Source organism: Sphaerodactylus townsendi, linkage group LG11 (genome assembly GCF_021028975.2).
Source record: "Sphaerodactylus townsendi isolate TG3544 linkage group LG11, MPM_Stown_v2.3, whole genome shotgun sequence".
Taxonomy (NCBI): Eukaryota; Metazoa; Chordata; class Lepidosauria; order Squamata; family Sphaerodactylidae; genus Sphaerodactylus; species Sphaerodactylus townsendi.
Genome location: NC_059435.1, coordinates 77,399,545 through 77,419,974, shown reverse-complemented (window position 1 = coordinate 77,419,974; position 20,430 = coordinate 77,399,545). Strand labels below are relative to the sequence as shown.

At 50.0% G+C, this 20,430-nt stretch overlaps 1 protein-coding gene across 1 annotated transcript in view; it reads right to left on the bottom strand.

Annotated features, from left to right (window-relative positions):
- LOC125440664 (unconventional myosin-Ig-like) overlaps positions 1 to 20,430 on the bottom strand; it is a 75,382-nt gene that overhangs the window by 10,345 nt on the left and 44,607 nt on the right. Inside the window, exons 21-22 of the mRNA XM_048510523.1 lie at positions 19,977 to 20,090; positions 17,943 to 18,097 (exon numbers count right to left, since the gene is read on the bottom strand). Coding sequence (XP_048366480.1) covers positions 17,943 to 18,097; positions 19,977 to 20,090 — 269 coding nt within the window. The remainder of the gene's footprint in view (positions 1 to 17,942; positions 18,098 to 19,976; positions 20,091 to 20,430) is intronic.

Genomic DNA, 20,430 nt, shown 5'->3' with positions numbered 1-20,430 from the left:
GATATGCTGCAGAGCTGATCACTGGCACAGGACGCAGGCTTGGGGATTAAGGTAGGAAGATTTTTGTCTGAATGGGTCTGGTTCATTCTTTCCAGTATGGAAACTGGAGTGTTCAGGAAATCTAGAGATCTCGCCGAAGCTCCCCATTCTTCTCGTCACAAGCATGCAGGCTCTCGAGGTCCTGACAACAGAGTAAACCCCCAGCCCATTTCTGGCTTTAAAACCTGGATAGCTTTAACCGGGATAGCTTTAAAAAGGGCTTACACAGATTTATGGGGGAGAAGTTGATCTATGGCTACCAATCTTGATCCTCCTGGATCTCCAGATTACGCAATGTTACCTTAGCAGACCAGGGTGCTTTCGGGAGCAACAGCCACATGGCCATTATGCTCTCACATCCCGCTCAGGAGGTTCCAGCTGGGCACCTGGTGGGCCACCGCAGGCAGAGAGCTGGACTAGATGGACTCTGGGTCTGATCCAGCAGGTTGCCTCCTTATGTTCTTAAGTGCCCCTTGTTTTCACCTCCTGCACGTGGAGAGCTCCCAAAGGCACCTGGTGGGCCACTGCTGGCAGTGCAGAGTGCTGGGACTGATGGACTCTGGTCTGATCCAGCAGGCTAGTTCTTGTTCTTAAGGCCCATTGCGTTCACATCCTGCCTGTGATTCTTAAAGGCACCTGGTGTGGCCACTGCTAGTAGCAGGCAGAGAGCTGGACTAGATGTGACTCTTGGTCTGATCCAGCAGGCTGGGCTCTATGTTCTTAAGGCCCTTTGCTTTCACCTCCTGCACGTGAGCTCCCAAAGGCACCTGGTGGGCCACTGCGAGTAGCAGAGTGCTGGACTAGATGGACTCTGGTCTGATCCAGCAGGCTAGTTCTTATGTTCTTAAGGCCCTTGCTTTCACCTCCTGCACGTGAGCTCCCAAAGGCACCTGGTGGGCCACTGCGAGTAGCAGAGTGCTGGACTAGATGGACTCTGGTCTGATCCAGCAGGCTAGTTCTTATGTTCTTTAAGACCCTTACTTTCACCTCTGCGTGAAGGCTCCCAAAGGCACCTGGTGGGCCACTGCAGTAGCAGAAGTGCTGGACTAGATGGACTCTGGTCTGATCAATTTAGTTCTTATGTTCTTAAGACCCCTTACTTTCACCTCCTGCCGCATTGAGCTCCCAAAAGGCTGGGCGGAGCCACTGCGAGTAGCAAGTGCTGGACTAGATGGACTCTGGTCTGATCCAGCAGGCTGGGTTGTAGACACTAGCTAAATGCCTTAGCAGACCAGGTGCTCGGCAGCAGCAGCAGCAGAAGGCCCTTGCTTTCACACCCTGCACGTGAGCTCCCAAAGGCACCTGGTGGGCCACTGCGAGAGGCAGAGTGCTGGACTAGATGGACTCTGGTCTGATCCAGCAGGCTAGTTCTTATGTTCTTATGGCTATGGCTTCCAACTCCAGGTAGGGGGATTCCTGAGGATTTGGGGTGGAGCTTGAGGAGGGCGAGGTTTGTGAAGGGGAGGGGCCTCTGTGAAGAACATTGCCATACAGTCCACTCTACGTGGCCGCCACGTTCTCCCGGGGAAATGATCTCTGCAGACTAGAGATGTGTTGCAGCACTAGGAGAACTCCAGCCATCACCTGGAGCTTGGCAACTCTATCAATGTCCAGCTTTGTGATAGGAGGTTTTCTAGTAATGCTTCTGATGGCATGCCCCAGCACCAAGCTGAGACCACCAGAAGTGCTGAGGACATTCCCACAACAATCACATTAAGAGGCAGCCCTTTTAACCCCACGGGCTGTTTGTTTGTTTGTTTGTTTGTTTGTTTGTTTGTTTGTTTGTTTGTTTGTTTGTTTGTTTGTTTGTTTGTTTGTTTGTTTGTTTGTTTGTTTGTTTGTTTGTTTGTTTGTTTGTTTGTTTATTTATTTATTTATTTATTGTTTCGATTTATAAACCGCCCCATCCCCCGGGGGCTCTGTTGAGGTTTCATCAGATCCTGGAAGGAATCTTGGTTGCTTACATCTATATTTGGAACTAGCAGGGCCCGGCCACGCGTTGCTGTGGCAATTGTCCTTCTCATCACAGTCCGCAACCCACACAGATGTCCATGCAGGTCCAATGATCCCCAGCATAGCCTTTTGGGAGCAGCAGTGGCATAGTGGCTAAGAGCAGGTGCACTCTGATCTGGAGGAACCGGGTTTGATTCCCAGCTCTGCCGCTTGAGTTGTGGAGGCTTATCTGGGGAATTCAGATTAGCCTGTGCACTCCCACACACACCAGCTGGGGGACCTTGGGCTAGTCACAGCTTCTCGGAGCTCTCTCAGCCCTTCCCACCTCACAGGGTGTTTGTTGTGAGGGGTGAAGGGCAAGGAGATTGTCAGCCCCTTTGAGTCTCCTACAGGAGAGAAAGGGGGGATATAAATCCAAACTCCTCACCTTCCCCCTCCTCCACCCCCCTTCCCTCCTTTTCAATCACTAGGTGATCGGGAGCAACAGCCGCAGAAGGCCATTGCTTTCACCTCCTGCCTGTGAGCTCCCAAAGGCACCTGGTGGGCCACTGCGAGTAGCAGAGAGCTGGACTAGATGGACTCTGGTCTGATCCAGCTGGCTAGTTCTTATGTTCTTATGTTAAGGCAATGCTGGGCCGGCATGCCAGCGGGGTAGCCAGGTGTTGCTTTCCTCTGTCTCCTGATGCTGTCGGATTTTAATCAAGAACATGTCAGGATATTGTATTTTTAGACTGTTATTTCTTGTTTGCTGCCAGCGGATCGTTTTGGCCAGGCTCAAATGCAACACCTCATGCAATCCTGCTTGCTCCCTCCTGGGTAGCATCTGGCAGATGGTTCCGTTGGGGGTTGTTCAGATTGCTTTTAATGACTGTTGTCGTTCTCCTAACTCTTTTTGTTTGCCCTGCTCTGCAGCGTCTTGTCTTAAATGCGCTTCCCGGTGTCGTTCCTACGCAAGTTGCTCCGAGCGGGGAGACAAAAGGCATGTCGACTGCTTAAGATGCATAACGGAATCAATTGATAAAAGGAGACGGCTGATCTCCCTCTGTGTGAAAATGAGGGGACAGCAAACAAAATGCCCCCCAAGACCTGGAAGATCTGTTTTTATGCATGTCCAGTGAATAACAGGAACTGCAGGTGTGACTGTTACCTAGGTCGAATCCCCACTACCGTCTTAGCCAGGTTTCAGAACACAAACTAACCAGGTTTGAGGGACGACCTCCCCGGTCGAATCCCCACTGCCGTCTTAGCCAGGTTTCAGAACACAAACTAACCAGGTTTGAGGGCCGACCTCCCCGGTCGAATCCCCACTGCCGTCTTAGCCAGGTTTCAGAACACAAACTAGCCAGGTTTGAGGGCCGACCTCCCCGGTCGAATCCCCACTGCCGTCTTAGCCAGGTTTCAGAACACAAACTAACCAGGTTTGAGGGCCGACCTCCCCGGTCGAATCCCCACTACCGTCTTAGCCAGGTTTCAGAACACAAACTAACCAGGTTTGAGGGCCGACCTCCCCGGTCGAATCCCCACTACCGTCTTAGCCAGGTTTCAGAACACAAACTAGCCAGGTTTGAGGGCCGACCTCCCCGGTCGAATCCCCACTGCCGTCTTAGCCAGGTTTCAGAACACAAACTAACCAGGTTTGAGGGCCAACCTCCCCGGTCGAATCCCCACTGCCGTCTTAGCCAGGTTTCAGAACACAAACTAACCAGGTTTGAGGGCAATGACCTCTCCCGGGTCGAACTCCTCCCACTCACCGCCTTAGCCAGGTTTCAGGAACACAAACTAACCAGGGAAAGTTTTGAGGCAATGCCGACCTCCCCGGCTCTAATCCCCACTGCCGCCTTAGCCAGGTTTCAGAACACAAACTAACCAGGTTTGAGGGACGACCTCCCCCGGGTCTAATCCCTCCCTTACTCACTGCCTTTAGCCAGGGTTTCAGAACACAACCTAACCAGGTTTGAGGGGCCGACCTCCCCGGTCGAACTCCCACCACTCACCATCTTAGCCAGGTTTCTAGGAACACAAATCCAACTAGGTTTGAGGGCCGACCTCCCCGGTCTAATCCCTCACTCTACCATCTTAGCCAGGTTTCTAGAACACAAACTAACCAGAAGGTTTGAGGGACGACCTCCCGTCGAATCTCCCACTGCTGTCTTAGCCAGGTTTCAGCAACACAAATCCAACCAGGTTTGAGGGCCGACCTCCCTCGGGTCAATCCCCTCACTGCCGCCTTAGCCAGGTTTCAGAACACAAACTAGCCAGGGTTTGGAGGGCCGACCTCCCCCCGGCTCTAATCCCCCCACTACCATCTTAGCCAGTAGTTTCAATGAACACAAATCCAACCAGGTTTGAGTGGGGTCGACCTCCTCCCGGGTCGTAATCCCCACTCACTGCCTTGTAGCCAGGTTTTCAGAACACAAACTAACCACAGGGAAGTTTGAGGGATCCACCTCCCCCGGGGCTCGTAATCCCCACTGCTGTCTGTAGCCAGGTTTCAGAACAACACAACTAACCAGGTTTGAGGGGCCGACCTCCCCGGCTTAAATCCCCATCACTGCCGCTCTTTTAGCCAGGTTTTTTCTCAGAACACAAATCTAACCAGGTTTGAGGGTTTTACCTCCCGCCGGGTCACCAATCCCCACTCACCATCTTGTAGCTACAGGGTTTCAGAACACAAACTAGCTAGGTTTGAGTGAGCCGACCGCCTAGGTCGACTATGAAGACTGCCGTTTTAGCCAGTGTTTCTGCAGAACAATCAAACGACCTCAAACCTGGTTAGTTTGTGTTCTGAAAGCTGGCTAAGACGGCAGTGGGGATTCGACCCTAGAGGTACAGGCAAGCCCTGACGAGCCGGGCCAGGCCAGGCCATTTCACAGTGTGTAAGCACACTCTCCCCCTTCCAGTGTAACACCTTCTTTCTACCTTCCCCTTTCTGTTCTTTCTTTCCTTCCTTCTTTCCTTCCAGGCCCACTATTTAATCTCAGCTGCTAATGAGCTTTCTGGTAGTTACCTAGCAACCATCTCCCTGGTTCCCAGACTTCAGCAAAGTGGGGCAAGCCGTCTCCCTTGCTCCAGCTCTGGAGGAAGACGTCCACAGGGTGTTCAGCAACCTGAGCAGATGACTCAAGATGGGAAGGAGCTGCAATAATGCAGGATTCAAACCTCAACCACACTCGGGACACTGGAAGAAGAAGAACAGTTTGGATTGATACCCTACCTTTCTCTCCTGTAAGGAGACTCAAAGGGGCTGACAATCCCCTTTCCCTTAGTCCCCCCCACATAACCCTGTGAGGTGTGTGGGGCTGAGAGAACTCCAAAGAACTGTGACTAGCCCAAGGTCACCCAGCTGGCATGTGCTGGAGTGCACAAGCTAATCTAGTTCCCCAGATAAGCCTCCGTAGCTCCAGATAAGCCTCCATAGCATCCAGATAAGCCTCCAAGCAGCAGAGCGGGGAATCAAACCCAGTTCTCCAGATTAAAGTGCACCTGCTCTTTACCACTCCACCACACTGGACCATAAATCAAGATCACAGCAGGCTGTAAAAGCCTCCAACCACACATCCATTTTGGCCTTTGCATACAAAGAGGTGCCGGGTCATGATCCTGCAGAGCCTGGCCCCTGGCCCCTTCTCTACAATTTGGGATAAAACAGCGGCTACCTTACAGAGCGATTGTTAAGAATTACTGAAGATGTATGTGAAGCAGCCAGAACGCTGAAAGGCCTGTATGAATACTAACGACTGTAGACAAACTTTGGAAACATCTCAGTCAATTTATTCTCTGTATATTACTTTTAAAAAAACCCAGATTATTTGAAAGCCCAAGCTAGAATGTACTCAGTTTGCAGGCATTACTCTGAGCCCAGAAATCAGAATAAACGCCGCATCTGGTCGTTCTGGTCGCCGCATCTCAAAAAGGATATTGAGGAGGTAGAAAAAGTGCAGAGAAGGGCAACGAGGATGATTGAGGGACTGGAGCACCTTCCCTATGAGGAGAGGCTGCAGCGTTTGGGACTCTTTAGTTTGGAGAGGAGATGTCTGAGGGGGATATGATTGAAGTCTATAAAATTATGCATGGGGTAGAAAATGTTGACAGGGAGAATTTTTTCTCTCTTTCTCACAATACTAGAACCAGGGGGTATCCATTGAAAATGCTGGGGGGAAGAATTAAGACTAATAAAAGGAAACACTTCTTCACGCAACGTGTGATTGGTGTTTGGAATATGCTGCCCCAGGAGGTGGTGATGGCCACTAACCTGGATAGCTTTAAAAAGGGCTTGGACAGATTTATGGAGGAGAAGTTGATTTATGGCTACCAATCTTGATCCTCCTTGATCTGAGATTGCAAAGGCCTTAACAGTCCAGGTGCTCAGGAGCAGCAGCCGCAGCAGAAGGCCATTGCTTTCACATCCTGCCTGTGAGCTCCCAAAGGCACCTGGTGGGCCACTGCGAGTAGCAGAGAGCTGGACTAGATGGACTCTGGTCTGATCCAGCTGGCTTGTTCTTATGTTCTTATGTTCTTAACGCCTGACAAATGGACCGGACTGACTGAGATTCTCTTTGTCCTGGCAGCAAAGTAAAACGAAGAGCCGCGGAGAACATGGCTGGAAATGGTTTTCTTTCCTCGGTAGCACCTTCATCAGCAAGGACACCTTTCCGGTGTCAGAGGTGCAAATTAAAATCTCATCCAACAAGACGATCACCTCTCAAAGAGCTGAGGCTTCGAGTCTCACACTTGGAAATTGCATGAGAGGTGTCTTAGGGGAAGCGCAATATGTTCATCACCTTCACACACATTGTATGCGTGCTAATTGCACACAATTTTGCTTCGGTTATTATTATTATTATTATTATTATTATTATTATTATTATTATTATTATTTGATTTAGTATACCGCCCTATCCCCACATGAAGACATGAAGCTGCTTTATACTGAAGCAGCAAAAACGAAATTCTATACCTGAGCTACAATCTCTGTTCATGGTTTATTTATTTATATGGCGCCCTATCAAATATTGATGGACTTCACACTTATGGCTTTATCATTATGCTTGCGTGCAAAGATATGTGTTTTTTGTGATACATATTTGACAGCATGCGTAGTGGCGTAGTGGCTAAGAGCAGTGGCTAAGAGCAGGTGCACTCTGATCTGGAGGAACCGGGTTTGATTCCCAGCTCTGCCGCTTGAGTTGTGGAGGCTTATCTGGGGAATTCAGATTAGCCTGTACACTCCCACACACACCAGCTGGATGACCTCGGGCTAGTCACAGCTTTTCGGAGCTCTCTCAGCCCCACAGGGTGTTTGTTGTGAGGGGGGAAGGGCAAGGAGATTGTAAGCCCCTTTGAGTCTCCTGCAGGAGAGAAAGGGAGGATATAAATCCAAACTCCTCCTCCTCCTCCTCCTCCTCCTCCTCTTCTATATGTATAGAGTTGGCACTCATATGTTCATGAACAGAGATTGTAGCCCAGGTATAGAATTTCGTTATTGTTATTTGGCACTGAAATTATACCTACTATATTTGTTATTTATTCTCAAGCAGACCATGATTCAATCAAAGTCAGTATTGCAGAATCACAGAATCATAGAGTTGGAAAAGACCACAAGGGCCATCCAGGCCAACATCCAAAGAAGGAGACTCCACTACCCTCTGAGGCAGCGAATTTCACTGCTGAGCAGCCTGGAAAGTCAAAGGGTTCTTCCTAATGTTTAGGTGGAATCTTTTTTTCCTGCATTTTGAATCCATTGCTCCTTGCCCTAGTTTTTGGAGCAGCAGATAACAAGCTTGCTCCCTCACCAACATGACAATGAAGGCTGGCAGCTGTGGTTCGGCTGGCAGCAGAGGTCTTTCACATTGCCCATAGCCTGATTCTTTTACCTGGAGACGGTGGGGGTTGAACCTGGCACCTTCTTATTATTATTATTATTTATTATTTTATTAGATTTTTATACCGCCCCATCCCCGAAGGGCTCTGGGCGGTGTACAACATTTAAAACAGTATAATTAAATAACATTTAAAAGCAGCGATAAAATCTCCCAATGCGTTTACCAAATATAGGCCCAAGGTTTAAATTTAAATTAAGATTCAAGATATAGGGTGGCGTCCAGCGTTCCAATAATATAAAATCCCTCCCTCCCCATGATAAAGGGAGGCATGGCGAGTCTCGATGATGGATTAGTGGCCCAGATGTTAAGGGCCAAAGACGGGGCACTATTAGCGGCTGGATCCTCCAAAGGCCTGGCGGAACAGCTCTGTCATACAGGCCCTGCGGAACTCCCCAAGGTCCCGCAGGGCCCTGACAGCTGGAGGAAGAGCGTTCCACCAGGCCGGGGCCAGGGCTGTAAAGGTCCTGGCCCGCTTGGAGGCCAGCCCTATCGTCGAGGGGCCAGCCATATCGTCGAGGGGCCATGTCAAGGAAATGCTCTACCACTGAGCCCATGTCCCTTCCTGATTCCTAGCTCTCATCCCACAACATTTCAGTTTGTTGAGCAGACATACTTTAGAGAACAACAGTAATAGCCTTGAGTCATAAGACTGGTAAATTTCCACTCCATGTGGTTAAATCCCACACCCAAGTGCTATGACTTGACTGCAAAGAGCAAAAGGTTAACTGCAAATGGAAATAATTGTTGACACGCAAGTGCCTCTCTTATAAACGAAGGTTGGCCTGTGACATTTCAAAGCTGCTGTGCCACACACTGGCAATGTTACAGAGGTTTCTTGCAGCTACATGCAATTTGGAAGTTATGTTACAATGCAGAATCACAGAATCATGGAAACACAGAGTTGAAAGGGACTTCCAGGGTCTACTAGTCCAACCCCCTGCATAATGCCCCCAGTAGCCTGCACTTGAGACCCAGAGGACGGCAAAAAACGTCCAGGATTCCTGGCCAATTTGGCCTGCAGGAAAACTACTTCAAGATTCCAAGTGGTCATCACTGGGTATTCACTTGAGCATGTAGGAAAGGGAAACAAAGTCAGGCATTTAGACAACCCTTCTGGCCCTCCCTCTTACGATCTGCCTAAGTTCACAGAATCAGCAACTAACCTCTGGTATAAACCTGCAAAAATAGCAACCTCCTCCCCCCGAGGAAACCTGTTCCAGTGAGGAGTTGCTCTCGCAGTCAAGAGGTTCTTCCTAATGTTTAGCCACAAACCCTTTTGATTTAACTGCAACCCTTTGGTTCTGATCCAACGTTCTGGGGCAACAGAAAACAAGTCCACATCACCCTCTATATGACAGCCCTTCAAGAACCTGAAGATGGTTATCATCTCACCTCTCAGTTATTTATTTATTTATTTATTGGTTATATTTTTATACCGCCCTCCCCCGAAGGGCTCAGGGCGGCGAACAGAACAGAATAGAGAACAGAAATCAAAGCTAAAATCCAATAAATATTAGGTAGTTTTTGGCTCTATATAAATAACCCCATCCTATTAAAATGCAGCATTATTAAAATCAGCATAAAAGATGGCGCCTACTATCAAGTCCCCTACAACAAAAGGGGGGAGGTGGACGGCAGAACCCACTGATGTTCGGGGGGGGGGCCATCAGCAGCCGGCCTCCCCAAAGGCCCGGTGGAACAGCTCGGTCTTACAGGCCCTGCGGAACTCATTAAGATCCCGCAGGGCCCTGACAGCTGGAGGGAGAGCATTCCACCAGGCCGGGCCAGAGCTGTAAAGGCTCTGGCCCGGGTGGAGGCTAGCCACATCATTGAGGGGCCAGGGATTACCAGTAGATTGGCCTCTGCCGAGCGCAGAGACCGATTCGGGATGTATGGGGTAAGATGGTCCCGCAGGTAAGGAGGCCCCAGACCGCGTAAGGCCTTAACAGTTGACTCCTCTCCAAGCTAAACATACTCAGCTCTAAACATACTCATAGGACTTGGTTTGCCCTCTTCTGGACATGTTCCAGCTTGTATACCTCCTTCCTAAACAATGGTATCCCAAACAAAACACTAAACTCTAGGTGAGATCTAACCAGAGCAGAGTAAAGCGATACCATCACTTTGCGTGTTCTGGATACTATACTTCTGCGGATGCTGCCCAAAACTGAATTTGCTTTTTTAGCTACCGCATCCTGCAAGGAATGCTGGGATGGACAGCCCAGAATATGCAGGGCAGCCTCTTCAGCTGGAAAACATTTTGGGGCAGCCCTTATGTGGAAAGCAGATGTGAAAGGCGTGTTCCATGGCAAGCACCCGTTCAATCCCTCTCCGTTCAGCACCGCGGCCAGCTCCCACCAAAGTGCCTTCCTTCCCTAGAAGGTCTAATTGTCTTATTTTAAATTGCTGAAGAGTTTCTGCTACTCCAACAGGTATATATACTCCACTTGCTTTCCTTTCCTACATCAGATCCTCTGAAGATGCCTCAGCCACATATGCAGGCGAAACATCAGGAGAGAATGCTGCTAGAACACGGCCATACAGCCCGGAAACCACACAGCACCCCAGTGATTCCGTCCATGAAAGCCTTCGACAATACAAGAAAGAATAATCTAAAACTTTTAAAAAACAGAGATTGCAGACTTCAGACCCTTTTCCTAATGATTATAAGAGCTTAAAGCTATTCATGTGCACTTGGATATGTACCTCAGTGAGGTCAATGGGACTTACTCACAAGAAAAGCATACTTAGGATCGCACCCGCAGAGAATTGTTCAGTCCATGTAGGATTTACCAGTGGTTAATGTAAATATGATATAGAAAACAGAAATACTGTAAAAGCACATTCTTATTCTAGCCCCTGAGGGCTAGAAGCTCCAAGAACTGCTTGTGTTCCTGTGTGATATCCTTTCAAGGTCTTAGTTGAGAAGAGAACAACAGGAACCAAAGAATCATAGAGTTGGAAGGAGCTGTACAGACCACCTAGTCCAACCCCCTGCTCAATGAAGGATCAGTCTACATCAGAGGTGTCCAACTCTGGTGCTTCAGATGTTCATGGACTACAATTTCCATCAGCCCTTGCTAGCATGGCTTGGTCATGCCAGCAAGGGCTGATGGGCATTGTAGTCCATGAACATCTGAAGTACCAGAGTTAGACACCCCTGGTCTAGAGCATCCCAGACAAGTGTTGGTCCAGCCACTGCTTGAAGACTGCCAGAGAAGGGGAGCTCACCCTCTCCCCAGGCAGCCAGGTCTACTGCTAAACTACTTTTACTGCAAAAAAAATCCTTCTTAATGTTCAATTGGCATTTTTCTGCCCATAATTCAGAGGTGGGATCCAGCAGGTTCTCACAGGTTCCCGGGAGTAGGTTACTAATTATTTGTGTGTGCTGAGAGGAGGTTACTAATTGGTGATTTTGCCACGTGATTTTGGCCTTAGTTACACCCCTCCTCTCAGCAGTAGAGTGCAGAACTTGAAGCAGTCTAGCAGGAGGTGCACCGGCATGCATGGCAGCCTGCGCCTGCGTGCATTCGTTTCCCTCCCAAGGACCGGCGCAATGGCTGCGTCCTTGCCACAGCCCTGCCCAGGAATGCCCTGCCCCCAGAATGCATGGCCACGCCCCCGTCGTGCCCCGCCCAGCCCCATTGGTGCTACACCACTGTGTGAATCCCACCACCATGGAAACCTGTTACTAAAATTTTTGGATCCCACCACTGCCATAATTCATATCCGTTTTTGTGAATCCTGTCTTCAGTTGCCAACAGGAACAGCTTCCTGCCCTCCTCTAGCAAAATCCAGCTTAGAAAACATATTCATGTTAGAAACAGACATGGAGCCTGCCAATTCCAGATGCAATGTCTGAACATTGTCTCTCCCTCTGAGGAGAGACTTGTTAGTGGCTTCCCCCATTTGAATGAAAGAGTTTTCCATTGAAGGATCAGTGTGGCCAGTAAGCATGTGCCCTTTCCTTTGGGTGTGGTCCCATTCCCCTTTCAGGGTTTCCTGTTTTCCTGCAGGTGTAAGGAGGAAGGAATGCCATTTGGTTCAAGTACTCACAGGACAACTACTGAGAATCGGGATGCTGGAGAGAATTCACATGTGGGGACAGGGTTAGGGGTTAAGAAATGGCAAATGCAGTTCAATGTAGCAAAATGCAAAGTGATGCACATAGGGGCAAAAAATCCAAACTTCACATACATACTACAGGGGTCAGTGCTATCAGTCACAGACCAGGAAAGGGATTTGGGCGTCTTAGTTGATAGTTCCATGGGAATGTCAACTCAATGCATGGCAGTTGTGAAAAAGGCAAACTCTATGCTGGGGATCATTAGGAAAGGAATTGAGAATAAAACTGCAAAGATTGTCATGCCCTTATATAAAGCAGTGGTGCGACCGCACTTGGAGTCCTGTGTCCAGTTCTGGTCGCCACATCTCAAAAAGGATATTGAAGAGATAGAAACAGTGCAGAGAAGGGCAATGAGGATGATTGAAGGATTGGAGCACCTTCCCTATGAGGAGAGGCTGCAGCGTTTGGGACTCTTTAGTTTGGAGAGGAGACGTCTGAGGGGGGGATATGATTGAAGTCTATAAAATTATGCATGGGGTAGAAAATGTTGACAGAGGGACATTTTTCTCTCTTTCTCACAATACTAGAACCAGGGGGCATTCATTGAAAATGCTGGGGGGAAGAATTAGGGCTAATAAAAGGAAACACTTCTTCACACAACGTGTGATTGGTGTTTGGAATATGCTGCCACAGGAGGGGGTGATGGCCACTAACCTGGATAGCTTTAAAAGGGGCTTGGACAGATTTATGGAGGAGAATTCGATCCATGGCTACCAATCTTGATCCTCCTTGATCTGAGATTGCAAATGCCTTAGCAGACCAGGTGCTCAGGAGCAGCAGCAGCAGAAGGCCATTGCTTTCACATCCTGCACATGAGCTCCCAAAGGCACCTGGTGGGCCACTGCGAGTAGCAGAGTGCTGAACTAGATGGACTCTGGTCTGATCCAGCAGGCTAGTTCTTATGTTCTTAGGGGCCTTTTATGCAGGCAGAACAGCCTGTGTGGTTTTCCCACGTTGCTTCATTTAAACTGTATTCCTGTCAAACATGAGCCAAACCACCACTTTGCTTGCCCCCCTTCCTGCACTTCCTTCATAGAATCATAGAGTTGGAAGAGACCCCCAGGCCCATCAAGTCCAACCCCCTGCAATGCAGGAACACACATAATCAAAGCACTCCTGACAGACAGCTGGCCATCCAGCCTCTGCTTAAAAACCTCCAGAGAAGGAGACTCCACCAGACTCCAAGGGAGTGCATTCCACTGCCGAACAGCCCTGACAGTCAGGAAGTTCTTCCTGATGTTTAGGTGAGATCTCTTTTCCTTCCCCTGGAACCCATTACTCCGTGTCCTAGTCTCTGAGGCAGCAGAAAACAAGCTTGCTCCCTCACCAACATGATATCCCTCCAAATATTTAAACATGGCTGTAATGTCACCCCTTAACCTTCTCTTCTCCAGACTAAACATCCCCAGCTCCCTAAACCACTCCTTATAGGGCAAGGAATCCAGACCTTTGACCATATTGGTCGCCCTCCTCTGGACCCGTTCCAGCTTGTCACTGTCCTTCTGGAATTGCGGTGTGCATTGTGTTAGTTTTTCATGTGTCCACTCCAGGAGTCCGGTTAAATCTTGCTCTTTGCTTTTCTATGATTTGAATGTCACTTGTGGAGATTTTTTCCAACTCCTTTGTGTGCGGAAGATCTAAACTGCTTTTAGCAGGACTCTGCTGCCTGAGTGAGCCTTTTTGTCGTTCTTGAATGGGGTCTTGAGGCTTATCGCGTCTCAGTATCGTGGTTTCGGTTGCCCCCTCCCCCCAGGAAGGGCGGGCTATACATTTCTAAAGGCACGAGTGAATGAAGTTATGTTGGGTGTGCAAATTCCTGACCTTCCCGCTGAGTTGCTCTCTGCGCAATCTTGCCCAGCCCCACCCCGCCAGCTGTCTGCCTGCCCTGACTGGGTGGTAATTCCTCAAAATCTCCTTTGAGAAGCTCTGGGGGAAACGAACAGTAAACTGACCACTCCCTCCCTCCCCCCCTCCCCTCCCCTCACCCCCCACTTGTCCTTCAGTCACTCTTTTCTTCCCCACAACTGGTCAGAATCAGCCGTGGGGCGCAGCTGTTGGGAGCAGATGGTGACGTCTTGGCTCTGCGGCAAGGGGGGGGGGCTCCTACAGAAGGCTCCCATCTGCCACCTGCTGCTGCATAGTGGGGGCCAAACGGCATTAAAGTTTGGCAACCCCAACAAACCTTCCTTCTCTGCCCTGCCACAAACTCAGAGGTGCAACGTCTCCCTGCCAGTAGCAATTCTAGCCGGAGGACCCGGAGGGTCTCTCTCCGCATCGGTGGTTGACTTCTGAGCCCAACCATGGGGCTAGTTCAGACCTCTCAGCCGTGTTTGCCAACAACCCAGTAGTGATTCCAAGCTCAGAATTTCTAGAAGGTTTGAGGGAGGAGCTTGAGGAAGGTTGGGGAAGGGGGGGGACTTCATCATGCCCGTCCCCCCTCCAAAGAAGCCATTTTCCCCAGGGGAATTGATTCCTGTAGAGTCATAGAATCATAGAGTTGGAGGAGTCGCCAAGGGCCATCAAGTCCAACCCCCTGCAATGCAGGAACACACCATCAAAGCACTCCTGACAGATGGCCATTCAACCTCTCTATAAAATCCAAAGGAGGAGACTCCACCACCCTCCAAGGCCGTGCACCCCACTGTCGAACAGCCCTGACAGTCAGGAAAGATTTTCCTGACGTTTAGGTGGAATCTCTTTTCCTTCCCCTTGAACCCATGACTCCTGGTCCTAGTCTCTGGAACAGCAGAAAACAAGATTGCTCCCTCCCCAACATGACTTCCCTTCCAATAGCTAAACATGGCTATCATGACACCTCTGAACCTTCTCTTCACCAAACTAAACATCCCCAGTTCCCTGAGTCTCTCTTCATAGGGCAGTGGTGGCGAACCTTTGTCACTCCAGATGTTATGGACTACAATTCCCATCAGCCCCTGCCAGCATGGCCAATTGGGAATTGTAGTCCATAACATCTGGAGTGCCAAAGGTTCGCCACCATGGTCATAGGGCATGGACTCCAGACCTTTGACCATTTTTGTAACCCTCCTCTAGACCCTTTCCAGCTTGTCAATGAATTGCGGTGTTCGAGCTGTACACAATATTCCAGGTCTAACCAATACAGAATAGAGAGGTACAATCGCATCCCTCGATTTGGACACTGTACTCCTATTGATGCAACCCAGAATTGCATTGGCTGGAGTTTTAAATGCAGATCTCCAGGCCCAACCTGGAGGCTGGCATCCCTAGTTCATGACCGAGGGAAGCACTAGATCTTATCACTTCCAGGTCAGAGGGTTCAATATGCCAGTAAAGGCCTTTGCTGTTTTGCTCTTTGCTTGCTGACATGGCCTGGTGCAGCATTTCTGCCAGCTTGAGGCCTGGTTGCCCCATAGCACAGGAATGCCCAGAAATGAAGCAGGTCTAGAACTTGGCAACCCTACGAGGCTGCAAAAATATGCACATGGACCCGACCCTCCTTTTCCACTTCTGATCCCACCCGTCACTTCCCACAAAGAAAAAAACACGGGGTGCCGCCTTCTCTGCAGGCTAAGCGCTCTCAGAGCCAAGCCTAGGCTGTGATCCAGCCTCCTCAAGAGCAGGCCTCCCTCTGGGAAGCACCGCTGCTCCTTGCTTGTGTAACCCCCATGCTCAGAATGGGTTGACCCAGAATGGTGTGGAGACTCAAAGCAGCAAGAGGCTGCAGAGCTCATGTAGTTTGGAGGAGACAAGGCTACCAGACTCGGACCTTGATTTGTATAAGCCCTTAACACCTTGTTAAGGTGACTGCAATGTTGTTGGGAACTAGTGGGAAGGTAGTTGTTGTTTTTGCTATGTTGTAAATGTTGGAGTTTATTGTTTCAGGGTTTTTAATGTTTGTAATGGGTGAGAGTTCTCCTGAAAACCTTCATCATGTTGAATCCTGTTCGTCAAGCCCTTGGAGTCTTCAGGAGCCAACCCACTTGCAAAGAAGAGTTGGACTTGGCAGTATCAGAAGACTGTCACTAGAAGGACTTGAAATGAAACCTGAACAGGACCTTGACGTGTGATGTTAAATATTGATGTTATATGTTATATGTTAAGAATGTAAACCATTTTGTTTTAAAAAATTTGTTGTTGCAAACTCATTCTAAGTTCTGCCCCACAGAACCCACAGTTAAGAGGTTACACTTGCAGAGTGGAGAGCACCAGAGTCCAGAGAAGAGGGTCTCTGTGGATCACCCATCCCCTAATCCCGGCTCAGACGCCCCTCCCTGCTTCTCCACTCCAGACGCTGATTTCCACAAGGCTGTCCCCAGAGCAGAGGGTCAAACCTAATCCCACCACAGACAGGCTGTCCGTCCATTGCGACCACGCAATTGCGGTTTGCCCCAGAAGCAGCTGGAAGGGGACAGGAGTCAGCATGACTGCCTCCACCGAATGCCAAAGGAGGGAAATTCATGAGGAGGTCACGCTGCCTCTCCCATGGAGCCTCCCTCCTGGCATGTTGTGGTGGGTTTTCAAGGCTGCGTGGCCGTGGTCCGGTACATCTTGTTCCTGACGTTTTGCTTGCATCTGTGGCTGGCGTCTTCAGAGGTGTATCACAGAGAGAAGTGTGCTACAGCATCCTGTGGTCCAACAACACTTCTGAAGGTGCCGGCCACAGATGCAGGCGGAACTTCTCTCTGTGATACACCTCTGAAGGTGCCGGACACAGATGCAGGCGGAACTTCTCTCTGTGATACACCTCTGAAGGTGCCGGCCACAGATGCAGGCGGAACTTCTCTCTGTGATACACCTCTGAAGGTGCCGGCCACAGATGCAGGCGGAACTTCTCTCTGTGATACACCTCTGAAGATGCCGGCCACAGATGCAGGCGGAACTTCTTTAAGCCATTTTGTTCTCATAGCAGTTTTTCCACCGGAACCAGTGGTGGGATCCAAAAATTTTAGTAACAGGTTCCCTCGCCAGCCAGCCACCCCCCCCCCCCAGCAAAGGGGGCAGAGGTGTACTTAGGTAAACCCGAGCCCTGGGCAAAACCTGAGTTGGATGTCCCCCCCCATGGACAGCCACCCCACCACGACCCCAAAAAATTTTTTTGCACCAGGTCATTTCTAAATCATCATCACATTATAGAAAATGCCCCAACTGAACACAGAAATGGTGAAACACACGGGTTCTTTGATAGAGACTGGTGAGATAAAAGGTACAAAAGGCTGAGAATCCATGAATTGCAGTACCTGAAAGGGATTAACCCAGTTCAGGGAGTTACATTATTAGTCGCAATTGCTATATGGAACCTTCATGTCCAAAGGCAGGATGCCTCTCGGGGAGGCGAGGGCGTGGAGACGGGAAAGAAGACCCAATTAGTAACCCCCTCTCGGCACACACAAATAATTAGTAACCCACTCTCGGGAACTGGTGAGAACCTGCGGGATCCCACCTCTGACCGGAACCAATGAATTGAAATTATCGAACACAGCATAAGAACAGCCCTGCTGGGTCAGACCAGGGAGGGTCCATCTAGTCCAGCATCCTGTCTCACACAGATAGCCAACCGGTTCCTCTGGAGGGCCAACAACAGGGCATGGAGGTTAAGACCTTTCCCTGACGTTCCTTCCTAGCTCTGGGACTCATAGGTTCCCTCCCTTTGAATGCGGAGCTTCCTTTTAGTCACCAGTGACTGACCTGACCTCCATGAACGTGTCTGATTTCTCTTTAAAGCTGTCTATGCCTACGGCCCTGACTTCATCTTCTACAGCTGACAGAACGTGTGAAGCAGACAGAATTCTCCGCATTCCTTCCAAATTATTGTTCCTGGCCTCCAGAGAGGGAAGCAAAATTGGGTTTCCAAACGAAAACAGGAACTCTGTGCTGTCTGGCATCAGAGCCCCCCCCCCCCCCCGCAAACGTGCCTTGGGATCCCTCTGTTCACCCCCCGCCCAACCCAAATTCCCATCACCCACCTTCTGAAGTGGTCCACCAGCACGCCCACCAGTTCTCCAACCCGGTTGTCATTGACTGGACGCATCTTGTGAAGGCAGACCATCAGCCCGTGGTGGTTCTTTGTGTGGAATACCACCAGCTGGTCCACGCCACTGGTCACGCTCACTCCTGTCACCTGTCGGGATGAAAGTCACACGGTGACACCTCTCCAAAACCAAGGATGTAATCAGTGGCTGAATCAAGATGCCCCAATGTGGTACTGTGGTCACCAGGGCACCCCTTAATACTTCCCATGTTTTTCAGAAAGTGGGTGGAGCCATAATTAGGTGGACTTGTTAGTGGCTTCCCCCATTTGAATGAAAGAGTTTTCCACCGAAGGATCAGTGTGGCCAGTAAGCAGTGGTGGGATCCAAAAATTTTAGTAACAGGTTCCCATGGTGGTGGGATTCAAACTGTGGTGTAGCACCAATGGGGCTGGGCGGGGCATGACGGGGGCGTGGCCTGGCATTCCAGGGGCAGGACATTCCTGGGCAGGGCTGTGGCAAAGATGCAGCCACTGCGCCAGTCCTTGGGCGGGAAACAAATGCACGCAGGCGCAGGCTGCCACGCACGCCGGTGCACCTCTGCTAGACTGCTTCAAGTTCTGTGCGCTACTGCTGAGAGAAGGGGCGTAACTAAGGCAAAAATCACGTGGCAAAATCACCCATTAGTAACCCCCTCTCGGCACACACAAATAATTAGTAACCTACTCTTGGGAACCTGTAGGAACCTGCTGGATCCCACCTCTGCCAGTAAGCATGTGGCCTTTCCTTTGGGTGTGGTTCCATCCCCCTTTCAGGATTTCCTGTTTTCCTGCAAGTGTAAGGAGGGAGGAATGCCATTTGGCTTCACCTCTACAGGCAGCCATTTTGAGTTTTGCTCAACCTCCTGTGGCAGCCATTTTGGGGTGAGGCTCACCCCTCAGTCTCAAAAAGGTTGCCGACCCCCGGCCTAAATCGACGAGTAGGATTTTACCAGACTCCGTCAAACGCCTGGCATGCTTTCTTCCCATGCAAAAGTCTGCCCAAAAGATGGACCACAAATTTCCCACTGTTTGATGGAGCTTCAAAAGAATGGACAGCAAGATTTGATGTTGTGTCGTTTGCCACAAGATGGTATCTTCAGGAAAGGACCAGGGTGGGCTCAATTGTTAGAAAGAGAGCCACAAGTGAGTGGGTGGTGGCATTATAGCCACGTCTGCTCGGAAAGGCTAACCACGCAATCCTTTGCAAGGAGGCTGGGATGTAGGTCTCAGGCTGTGCCCTCCCTATCATGAACATTCTGGAACATTCTGTGAGATCCCATTTCGCTCAGGGCCAAGAGGGGAAGAACATGGGAATCAAAATCCGAGGGGCTCTTCCCATCTGGGAGCCTCCCCCGCCCTGAGGAGTTTTATTTATTATTTATTTGTTTATTATATTTATATACCGCCCTCCCCGAAGGCTCAGGGCGGTGTCCATCAATAATAAACAATTTAAAACATCCTAAAACATCAAAATACATAAAACACTAAAACTACAGATGGCTTCAACCCCTCCCCCTCTTTTATGTACCCACGGGAGGCCAGGTGTTCTTATGGCGGAGTTGACATCATCCCGGCTGGCCAAACGCCTGGCGGAACAGGTCCGTTTTGCAGGCCCTGCGGAAACTTTGTAAGTCCCGCAGGGCCCTGATCTCACCTGGAAGCCTGTTCCACCAGGTAGGGGCCAGAGCCGTAAGCGAGCCCTGGCCTCCTTGTAGAGGCCAGGGCTTCGGGACGGCCTTTGGGGCCAGGGATCACCAGTAGGTCCACCTCCGATGAGCGGAGGGGCCTAGAAGGGCGGTATAGGGAGAGACGGTCCCTCAGATACGCAGGGCCAAGGCCGCGAATGGCTTTGAAGGTCAATACCAAAACTTTAAACATGACCCGGTACTCGATTGGCAGCCAGTGCAGTTGGTATAGGACCGGCGTAATTTTGAATCTTAGACACACACACACCCCGCCCAAGCCCTCTCTCACTGCAAGACACACTCACCATTTGGAGGGGAATGGACGTCATCACTCTGTACTGCTTCCTTGGCTCCATCTTGTACAGGTGCTGGTCTGTGATGAGAAGGGCTCGGTCGGCGCTCTTGTTACAGTGGTTTACCTGTGAGGGACCGTCGGGAAGACCAGGAGGGTGGGAAGTAGGAAATGGGACACACAAAGGGAGTTAATGGCCAAGCCACCTTTGAGCTGAGCGCAGAGACAAGAAAAGATGCTATTGCAGTCAGTACTATCCCATCTAAAAGTCAACTGCCTTTCCACTTCCAGGAGAAAGTACATCTGTCTTTCATTAAACTGCCACCAAGGAATAGAGAGTCAACATTTTGTCCCCAAAATAGGGTGGCCAGGGGGAGGCCCCCTGGGACTCTGGCCCCAAATGGGAGAAAATGGAGGGAACCAAAGAAGAGTTTGGATTTATATCCCCCCTTTCTCTCCTGAAAGGA